The sequence below is a fragment of the Ipomoea nil genome, unplaced genomic scaffold, assembly GCF_001879475.1.
Source record: "Ipomoea nil cultivar Tokyo-kokei standard unplaced genomic scaffold, Asagao_1.1 scaffold2647, whole genome shotgun sequence".
In the NCBI taxonomy this organism is placed as follows: Eukaryota; Viridiplantae; Streptophyta; class Magnoliopsida; order Solanales; family Convolvulaceae; genus Ipomoea; species Ipomoea nil.
Window position 1 is genome coordinate 3,836,538 of NW_017619075.1, and position 11,709 is coordinate 3,848,246.

General features: G+C 34.5%; 1 protein-coding gene across 1 annotated transcript; it reads left to right on the plus strand.

Annotated features, from left to right (window-relative positions):
* The first annotated feature begins 2,070 nt into the window (after window positions 1–2,070).
* Window positions 2,071–3,348, plus strand: LOC109154440. The gene has a single exon (XM_019302231.1). It carries the CDS (start codon window positions 2,071–2,073, stop codon window positions 3,346–3,348), a length of 1,278 nt encoding a protein of 425 aa, XP_019157776.1.
* Window positions 3,349–11,709: the final 8,361 nt, after the last annotated feature.

Consider the following 11,709-nt stretch of genomic DNA (forward strand, 5'->3'; position numbering starts at 1 on the left):
CGCACTCGCTTTATGCTAATAATTCATTTATAAACATATATATAAACTAATAGTGGATATAACCTCCAACCATAATTGATCTCAAATGAGCCTATAATTTAAAGCAAGTCCTTAATGCCTTAAATAAACCAAACAGCTCAAATATAAACCCACATTAAATGAGCCTAGAATTTAAAGCAAATCCATAATACTTTAAATAACCCAAATAGACTCAAATATAAACCCAAATTAAATGAGCCTAAAATTTAAAGTGAGTCCATAATACTTTAAATAAATCCAAATAGGCTCAATTTAATTGTCCAAACAAAATAAACCTTAATTTATATGTCGTTCTCTTATAACATATAATTCATGATTTGATAAAGACAAACCATATAACATATACCGTACGAACACAGTACAACTAACATATATATGTTTCTTGATTCCATATGATTCAATTCCAAAAACATATACATTACAGTATATGCATACATCTGATGCTTGATTCCAAGAAAACAGTATGCACATTCATAAACAGAAACATGCAAATCAAATCATGCAAATCAATCTTACATATATACACATATATAAGCAGTATAGTGCACATCCGTTCTCTTATTTGCATATGCTGTTCATATAATAAAGGAACATATACAACATAACATATCTAACATATGTGTTTCTGGATTCCAGTGATAACACAAGTTAATTAAACATGAATTTCGACAATTCGCACAGTACGTACATAGAAACAGTACGAACACCCTACATTAACACATATGTTGATCTTGAACGCCATACGTATTGATTTCATATCAGTATAATGGGTCCATCATCAACGAAGACACACTGCTGGAAAACAGCACTTTTCCGACCACTTTTCCGACCACTTCAAAAATGGTCATAAAAGTTGATTTTTTTGCCCATTTTCGTCAAATGCTAGAGTGGTCGGAAATTTCCGACCACTTCTCACTTGTGGACGGAAACTTCCGACACACAAAAAAGTGGTCGGTAAGTTATTACAAATTTTTCAACCCATGTCCGGAAGGATTACGACCACCTTTGTGGTCGGAAGTTTCCGACAACATATTCGAAATGGTCGGATTTCCGACCACTTTCCAATAGTGGTCGGAACATCGCTGGGCTATTATTTTAAAAGTTGACTTTTTCCGACCACTTATTCGTGGTCGGAAATTCTTTTATACTTATCCCTGCGCAGCAGACTTTCTGCCCAGTTTCCACACTTCTCTTTTTTTTTTTTCTTACCTCTTTCCACATATTTCTTCATGTTTGGTCGATGTTTTTTGCTAAAGCACTCACAATAGTGTAGAAATCATGTAAGGTATGTACATATATACTTAGAACTTCCATTTATATCTTTTTTTTTTTTTTATAGATCTAGTAGCTAGTTTGAACCTTTATGTATTATTTTAATTTTTTTTTTTGCAGGAGGTTTTTCCACTATTGTGTTGAAATCAAGCTAAGGTATGTGTATATATTTTTAAAATTTCTATTTACGTCAATTTGTTTTGTAGATCTAGCTTTAATTTTTTGTATATATTTTTGTGAATATATTTTAAATTTATTTATTTATGTAGTGTGCATATATATACATGTGTGTGGGTAAAATTTGTTTATTTATTTATGTTTGTGTTTAGAATTATTTGTATATTTATGATTTTTAATATTGAATTTTAATTTATATGTTGTGTATTTTTTATTAGTATGTTCATAATATAATAATTTAAATTATTTATATATGTTGTATTTGTATTGTATATACTTTTGCAGTTGTTTTACATGACTAATATACCTGAACATCGAAAATGGATGTATAACCGATTGTTACCAGGAAGAAGGGGGTACACTAATGAGTTTTTAGCCGGTGTTGAGGAATTTATAAATTATGCAAGCAGACTTCATTGTTACGAGGTTTCAATGCTGATTAGGTGTCCATGTAGTAAGTGTAAGAATAGAGTACACTTGCCTACAGATGATGTTCGTGTTCATTTGTATAAGAAGGATTTTGAACCGAATTATTGGGTTTGGACATGTCACGATGAGCTTCCCCCCTCAATACAACCGAATATGAATGCGGGCTCTAGTGAAAACAATCAGTATGAACAAATGATTTTTGATGCATCTGGTCCATCATTTTTCCCACTAAATGCCGAGAATTACCAAGATGAAGAGCCACATAGTAGTGCACAAAACTTCTATGATTTGTTAAATGCTGCGAGGCAACCTTTATCAATGAATGTTAGTGAAGAAACAGAGTTGGCATATACATTAAGGATGATGAATATCAAGACAACTTTTAATATACCGCAGTTAGCAATGGATCAGATATTTGACTATATTAACCATTTGATGGGTCCCGATAATCGAGTACCTAACAGGTATTATGATGCAAAAAAATTACTTACAAAGCTTGGTCTTGGACATGAGAAGATTGATTGTTGTGTAAATAGTTGTATGTTGTACTATAAGTCTGAAATAAATGACAAGCACTGTAAGTTTTGTGGTGAGCCAAGATTTAAACCACGCCCACCTAGATGTACTTGTGCAAAAGAGGTGCCACGCAAAAGAATGCATTACCTTCCTCTCATCCCTAGATTGCAACGATTGTATGCATCACATAGCTCTGCTTCACACATGCGGTGGCATTATGAAAATCGCCGCGAACCTGGTATTATGTGTCATCCTTCAGATGGTGAAGCATGGAAGCACTTTGATAGAAGGTTTCCTGATTTCGCAGCAGATCCTAGAAACGTGAGATTGGGCTTATGTTCTGATGGATTTTCTCCTTTTGGTTTCAATGCGAAGCCATACTCTTGTTGGCCTGTTATGGTTGTTCCGTATAATCTCCCTCCTTCAATGTGTATGACTACACCATACACATTCTTAACATGTATTATTCCTGGAGAAAAGAACCCAAAAACCAATATTGATGTCTATTTGCAGCCTTTAATTGATGAACTTCAGTTGTTATGGGAAACAGGTGTCTTAACTTATGATTCATCACTGAAACAAAATTTTATGATGCGAGCTGCGTTAATGTGGACCATCAATGACTTTCCTGCATACGGTATGTTATCTGGATGGCAGACAGCCGGGAAACTAGCATGTCCTTATTGTCTTCAGTATTCTAAATCATTTTACTTGAAGAATGGTCATAAAACATGTTGGTTTGATTGTCACCGTCAATTCCTTCCAATGAATCACTCTTGGAGGAAGAATCGAGATGCCTTCATCAAACGACGGGTAGAGAAATCAATACCTCCACCAATTATGACAGGGGATGAATTGTTTCATTGTTTGGAAAATATCCCAAGGATTATTCACTACTACAGAAAACACTTATAACGTCGTCAATTTAACGTCGGTTTTTTAAAAAACCGACGTTAAAAATTTAAAATAATTTTTAATATTTTTTAAAATACATATAACGTCGGTTTGGTGAGACAACCGATGTTATATGTATTTAAAATAAAAAAAAATTAAATAAATATACTATACGACGTCGGCTAATTAATGAGCCGACGTCGTATAGTATACGGTTTTTATTTTTTTTATTTTTATTAAGGTTTTGGCGTCGGTTTTAGAGATGACCGACGCCGTAAACTTTAATTTAAAAAAATAATAATAAATTATTACGTATACGACGTCGGGTATTTTATAGCGGACGTCGTATTTTTTACTCAGCCCTAGAAATACCACTTATTCGAAAAAAAAATATCTTTCTTCTTCAACACACCACACGGCCGCCCCACCCCACCGCACGCTACACCGCCGCCTAACGTCGTCGCCACTGCTCCAGCCCCTCCTTCTCGTCGCCACCGTCGCCGCCCACTTCAAAGTCGTCGCCGCCAACCGCCGCAGCAGCCCCATCGTCTCCAGCCGCCTCAACAGCCAGCCGTCGCGTCGCGTCGCTGCAAAAGCTTCAACGGACATCGCCTCGCCGCACCTGGTCGCCGGACGCTACGGTACCCAGGTATGTTCTCAAATTATTCAACTTGCTTATTATTGCCAGCATTATATTCTTGCCAGCTTCAAAATTATATGCCCTTTTAGGTTTTTGATATGCTTGTAGGTGTACATATTTAAATACATTTATAGTATTTTGCCAATAACAAGTACTCCTGGAGTATAGTGCTGTGTATTTCACAACACAGATATTTACAATTAACATAACAAGTTGCTATAATTTCACAAGTTTACAGATGTTCAATTAATACACTGTATAAATTTGGCTATGATACTCAAAAATAGATAGAGAAACAGAAACAACCACCTCATTATTATTCTTGAATGCAATACAGAGTTGATTCTATCTCATCATGGACTTTCTCCCTAAATCCAAACTTTTGTTGTTAAAATTTATAAAACACAATGCATCCTTGCTCATCACAGAAAAACTGTTGCTTCTTTCTCTTCTATTTTTTTTTCTTTCTAAATATTTATATTCCTAAAATTCTCTGGGATTGAATGTAGCAGTCTATTCCTTGAACAAATATGCAAAATTATATGACTTGCTACATTTTGTTTTTATTATTATACATTGAGTACTCCTTCTCTACACAGTTGGATTGTTGATTTGTGGTGTCAATCTGGTTGGAGATTCTGCTAGAAGCATCTGGTCTGTCATTTTAGGCTTTAAAACTTACTTTGACAAATTTCTTGAATTTTCATCTCATGAGTATACTTCTGTGTTTTCTTGTTCAGTTTGTGTCCTTGTTGAATCCAGCAATCAGTGTTACATCGAGATATTACGTGATGGCTATGAGTCCTTTGCTATGTACTGCTTTGGAAGATATCTTATTGCCTGTTTAGGTACATACATTACATTTGGTTCTTAATTCTTAATTTGATTTTACATTTTACCATTCACTCAATTTTAGGTTTAGCAGAGTAGGTAACACATGCATGTTTCAATGTGGACTATTGATGGATGACATGTACATATTAAAATTTTACAAATGCTCCTACACTTGGAAGTTGGAAACTATACAACAAAAGCCTCCATGGTCTACCATGCCTCTCTACCTTCCCTGGCTACTTATGTTCACAATTTCCTGAAATAATATCATTATTAGTTCTCGAATCTCGATACTATATATCTATTTCCTTTGTAGGTGGGGAAGATAGAGCTATAAGATTCATGCAGAGGCAAGGGCGTGAAGGTTCAAAGGCACCCCTACTAGATCATGGCCATGAGAAGGGAATTATAAAGCATCCATTTCCAATGAATTATCTTTTCAAACCATGGCCTTTAATGTCTATTGTGAAGGAGACTTCAAGTGGAATTGTGGGTAAGAAAAGCTACTTGTTATGTATATATACTGCTTAAGGTTCCAAAAATTGCAGCCTATAGAAGGTAGATTTTTTAACGGCTGACTGAACACTGTGTGTATCTGCCTTGGCTCTCTTTGTTTGGAGTTTTGCTGGGGGGAAGAGGCTTTGGATCAGCAATGGAAGCTCTCTTTAATTACCTTGGATCTAAATATGGAAACACATTTGCATTAGGTCTAGCAATTTCATAGTTTTCTTAATTGTTGACTATTTCTGATTTCTAATTTATACAGAATATCTTGACTTGATTTCCCCTCATTCTATATATACTTTTTCAGAGATTGATACTAATTTGAGTTTTCATTTCATTCTTTTACACTGAAGTGCAGCTTGAGTTTTTGCCTTCATATCTGGTCCTCTTGATTTTGGAGCTGACCAACTAGACACATGATGGTATGGTGAACAATATGCTAGCAAAGGAGAGGATGCAGATCGCGCTTTACTTCCTGAGCAGACACCATTTTATGAAGATCTGGTTATTGCCCTATTTTAGTAGCTTTCTATTATGTCCTGATGTCATTATTAGCATGGTTGATCACCTTAATGTCTTTACTGTGTGTCAAGTTTCACATCGATATCCTCCTAAACCTTCATCTGTTGTGGACTCAAAGAGAAAATGCATATTTCTGCTTGTGTGTTCTCAATGGAAAATGCCAATCTGAAGGAGAAGCAGCCTTGCAACAATCCTTGACCTCCAAGGTATCTTGAGGAAAAGAACTTTATATAATGTGATATATTGGCAGGCTCTCAATATGATTTCACTACTTGTGCCATGAGTCTTGTTCCAATTTGCATCTGCCCCTTTGTCTTTTTTTTTTAGAAGGTTTGAGTATTGACTAGTAAATTTAAGTCTTTGCCTTTTCCAAGTTACATTGCATATATGGATCAACATAGATTCAATTGTCTAAGTAAATATATATATTAATTAATTCTTATATGGTTGCTTATAGATATGGACTCCCAGCTGATAGATTATGGATTAGTGTTTATGAAGACGATGATGAAACTTTTGCAATATGGCACAATGTGGTAAGGAACTTTACAGTGATCCCTAAAGATCAATATGTTCTCAAGTATTAATTACATTTTAAATACAATTATATAGTTATCAGGTACCAGTGGACCACAAGCCACTTGGTACAATTATATAGTTATAGTATATATTATATTCACTTAATACTAATAAATTATTATTTTTGTAGTGGACATTGAATGTTGATGGCGGTTTGTCCTTCATTATATGAAATATTTTAGTTTGATTCACTTGGTCACCCGCCACGTGATGACATTAAAGAAATAATGGAAAGGTATGCAAATTTATAAATAATTAATAGTTATTATTGATATAGTGATGTCAAGTACTTATACATCTTTTATGTTTTATATTAATAGATGTATCCATGCAGCAAGCCTGTTGATGAAGTTAGAGATGTATGATGTAAGTATTTTATTGAAATTATTATTCTTATTATTATCAATTGTAGAATTATCATAAATTTAACTTGTTTAGTTGATGGTATGAGTTGCTTTTAAATTAATTGTAAGATTTATTAGTTTTGATTAATTGTGAAATTTTGAATATTAAATTGCTGGACAGGTTAAAGAACATTGTTGTGAATTGTAAAAGTTGTATTAATTGGGTGGAAAATTGTTAAAAAAAAAATTAAAAAAATAAACGACGTCAGTTATTTATAAATAACTGACGTCGTTTTTTTTTTAATTTTTAAAGATAACATAAGACGTCGGTTTTTTCATAAAAATCGACGTCTTATGTCGAATTTATTCTGTTTTATTAAATATATGACGTCGGTTTTATTAAAAAACCGACGTCGTTTCTTAATTAAAAATAATTTTAAAACATTTACGACGTCGGTTATTTCTTAATAACCGACGTCGTAAGTTAATATTAATAATTTAAAAATTATACGACGTCGGTTTTTTAACCGACGTCGTATCTCATTATTTACGACGTCTCCTACCTAGACGTCGGTCGAAAACCGACGTTAAATGGGGTCAAAAAGCCGACGTTAAAGCCCTTTTTTGTAGTAGTGATTGATGGTCCAATTGATCGCATTGATGGATTTGGACAGTCACACAATTGGAAAAAAAGGAGCATATTTTGGGATTTACCTTATTGGAAGGATAACTTGCTACGTCATAACCTTGATGTGATGCATATAGAGAAAAATGTGTTTGACAACATCTTTCACACAGTTATGGATGTCAAAGGCACAGCAAAAAATAAAGACACACCTAGTGCACGTCTTGATATGAAGGATGTATGTAATAGGCCACAACTTGAGTTGGTGGAAAATAATGGACGTTTTCTTATGCCCAAGGCGAGCTACAATTTGCACCGTACTAATCAATTGACTGTTTATGAGTGGTTAAAGACTTTGAAGTTACCAGATGGGTTTTTTTCTAATTTGGCTACATGTGTTGATTCTACATCTTCTAAATTAATTGGGATGAAAAGTCACGACTGCCATATTTTTATGCAGTTTCTTTTACCTGTAGCCTTCAAGTTTTTACCAAGTTGTTGCTGGAAGCCTTTAACTGAGTTAAGTGCATTTTTTCAAAATCTTTGCTCTACATCCCTACGTGTAGACAAAATATGTGAAATGGAAAAATCGATTGTTTTAACGTTGTGTCAGTTGGAACGATTTTTCCCCCAGCACTATTTGATTGCATGGAACACTTGCCTGCCCATCTTCCTTATGAAGCACATTTAGGTGGCCCAGTACAATATCGTTGGATGTATCCATTTGAAAGATTTCTCAACCACTTGAAGTCCAAAATGAAAAATAAGAGATATGTTGAAGGTTCAATTGCTGATGCAGGGTAAATTAAAAACAGTGAAATTCTTTTTATAAATAATTTTTGACATTTGGTTTCCGACCACTGGTGGTCGGAAATCACAACCCATAAATGTAAGGGATAGATATTTCCGACCAAATGGTGGTCGGAAAATTGCAATTCCTTATAGTCAACGGATTGTGATTTCCAACCATTTGGTGGTTGGTCGGAAATTTCCGACCGTAATATGGTCGGAAATACATGGTCAGCCCCCTTTTGCATGTGACCAAAAATGTTCGACGACCTATTATTGTGGTCGGAACTTCCGTCCGATTGATAGAATGGTCGGAATTTCCGACAAGCGATTTTCCGGATTCCCAAAGTGGTCGGAAAATTGGTCGGAACAGTGCTTTCCGTCGTGATTATAGTGATTTCCGACCACTTTCTGGTGGTCGGAAAATCGCTATTTTCCAGCAGTGACAAATCATATGGTAGTGACTATCTTCAACACCACAATTAATTAAACCTTATAATTAAAAATCCCCAAATATCATGAACCCTAATTTTAGTGATTAATCAATTTATAAGCAGGCTCTGATACCAAATGTTAAATAATCCTTTATGCGCTATAACTTATATGCGAAAGCACAATTAACAATGATCGCATGTAAATCAAATCAATCAACTAAACAATGTTCATGATCATGGACTTTTAATTAAATAGGAAAGATATGACTTACTTGGTTCCATTGAAGATGTAATCCCTAAATTGAATGAATCAAGAATATAATGCTTCACCTCTCTGATTCTTATACCTTATTCACCTCCTGATGATACCGGAGACTAGAAAACTTAGAGATTTGAAACCGTTTAAGATACCTAGAGTTTTCCTGGGTATTTATAGATGTGATGAGAAACCCTCTTTCAAGAGGAATGGGGAACCTCCTTTAGGAATAGAAATCCCTTTAGGATTGTGACCTCCTTTTAGGAATAGAAATCCCTTTAGGATTGTGAAACCCATAACCTTATCCATTATACATCTTTTAACCTTTATAAACTTAAATTTTAACAGAATGAGAGGGAGGGAATTTCACCCAGTAATTCCGCCTTTACACATCAATAATCATCAACGTGAGTACCTTATGAAATTACAATCTTTATTATATAAATCATTGTTAGGAAATAATTATTTCTAACACAGTTCACCACCAATACCGCCTGAGAAATTGATTCCCCCCCCCCCCCCCTAACAGATCGTTCTACTTGCATTCCAAAAGATAGCGACAGCCCAACAGGCAGCCACTAGCCAGGTAGTTTCAAGATATTTATTTTTTTGTTTTTTTTTTTTTTTAAATCAGTTTGTTTGGACTTTGGAGATAGCAAGTTTATAGGATTCTTATGGTTTGATTTTAAAAATTTCGCTTATACTTTTGGTAGGGCCTCATTTATTTAGAAAAATGGGACCACAAAAATCCAAAAACTGACCCGACTCATAGACATCAGATGTGTTGTACGTATGGATTTCTAAAAATAATCATAGAATCAGAGGCCAAAGAGATCGTGGATTGCGTTAAGGGAGCGAAGCCAATTCTAAGTAACAGCTAGAACCTAATAGATGTAGGCCTCAAAGAGTTGGATAAATTTGAAACGGTTGAAGTGAGACACATCCTAAGGGAACAAAATAGAGCGGTCGATGCTATGGCAAAGTTCTCTTGCATGCACCACAATGATCTCTTGGAACTCTCAAACCCCCCCCCCACCCCCCGGCCTTCGGTTGTGAACATATTCATGGACGATCAACAAGGAATCCCGACTGACAGAAGACTTGATAGGAACCTTAGTTTCCCAATTTAAATTCTTGGGGTGTCCCCCCTCCATGGCTCCATTAGATGTAAAAAAAAAATAAAAAACAAAAAAACAAAAAACAAAAAACAAAAACAAAAAAAATAAAAACAAAAAAAATAAAAACAAAAAAAAAACCAATGTTTTTATTGTTAATAAAATTTGTTAATAATTCTTATTTTATAAATAATAGGACATGATAATGATGATGTGGCTTTAACTAGTTAAGAGCATCCACATTGGTTGGGGAGAATGGGGGGATAATGTAAGAGTGATTAGGAAAGAGAATGTGGGAGGGGAGAGAAAAAAAAAACAAAAAAAAACAGAACAAAAAAAAAAATTTAAAAAAAAGAAGTAATCAGACGCGTCTGGCGCGCCTGACGCGCCCGGCTTTTGCCCAAGGCTGTGCGCGAACGCGCACAGCCTTCCTCCTTCTTTTTTTTTTTTTTTTTTTTTCTGACAATATCCTCATATTTGCAGGATAATTATTTTTCAATTATCTCCCCTCCACACTAGTTATTATCTCATGTAGGGAAGAATTAATGCTGAAATCTCCCCACAATATGCACAAGTGTGGATGCTCTAACATATCAGTGACAATGTGCCAATGTGGCATCTATATGACATGACAAAGTGTGTGATGTGCTAATGACAACTCATAAAAGGGAATGTGATAGGGCGATGACATGATAAAAACTACTTTATTTATTTATTGGATGAAGGGGGAGGGGAAACTGACATACGCTCCTAGGCGTTACCCATCACCATTCTCCTTGGAGACGGGAATTACACTAGGGGGAGTTCTCAATAGTTCTCCAAGCCTCCTTTTGCTCAATCGTCATATTAGCCATCAAATCTGTGTTAAAAATTTATATAGTAATGGAGATTAATGTTTCGGGTGGAGTACCATGAAAGCTTAAATAATATTTGGAGTTGTAAAGTTATAAATATTATTTTAGTTTGGTAGAAAGTAAATTGAGAAATATTAATATTGCGTACGATTGAAATCGAATAGTTCTTAGATTGATATGCATGATTCGTTGATTTTATCGAATCGTTGGTGTTTAACGAATCAATACTTGATCTTTTCAGTGGTATTCATTAAATACGAATTGATTCACAATTCGTTAAATAATTGATGATTTCGGTTGAAAGAATTAAACGAATCGATGGATTCGTGTATATCAAGACATTGTTTAACGAGTGCTTAAAGGGTTGTTGACTTCGGTTGAAGAATTGAATGTTCAATTCGACTTAGCAATGTTCGTTTCAGCTTAGCAAATGTCGATTCGGCTTTGCCGGTTTGCTTCATGCATGGGGTGTGAAATGCATATATATTAATATATATTATTTGCTTTTGCATGTGACATGCATGAGTTATTAATATATATATATATATATATATATATATATATATATATATATATATAGGGTCAGGTTCTTGTGAGGTCAGGTCTTCCCGTGCGATCAGTGCGGCATACATCATTAGGTATGTATAAATGCACCATACAGTGTTCGAAATTACACCAGAATAAAATGTTAAAAAATACACCACACAAAAAAATACACCACATATAATGGTGTATTTACGAACACTGTGTGGTGCATTTTTACATACCTAATGATGTATGTCGCACTGATCGCACGGGAAGATAGGAACCAAAATCTATATATATATATATATATATATATATATATATATATATATATATATATATATATATATGTACTTCATTA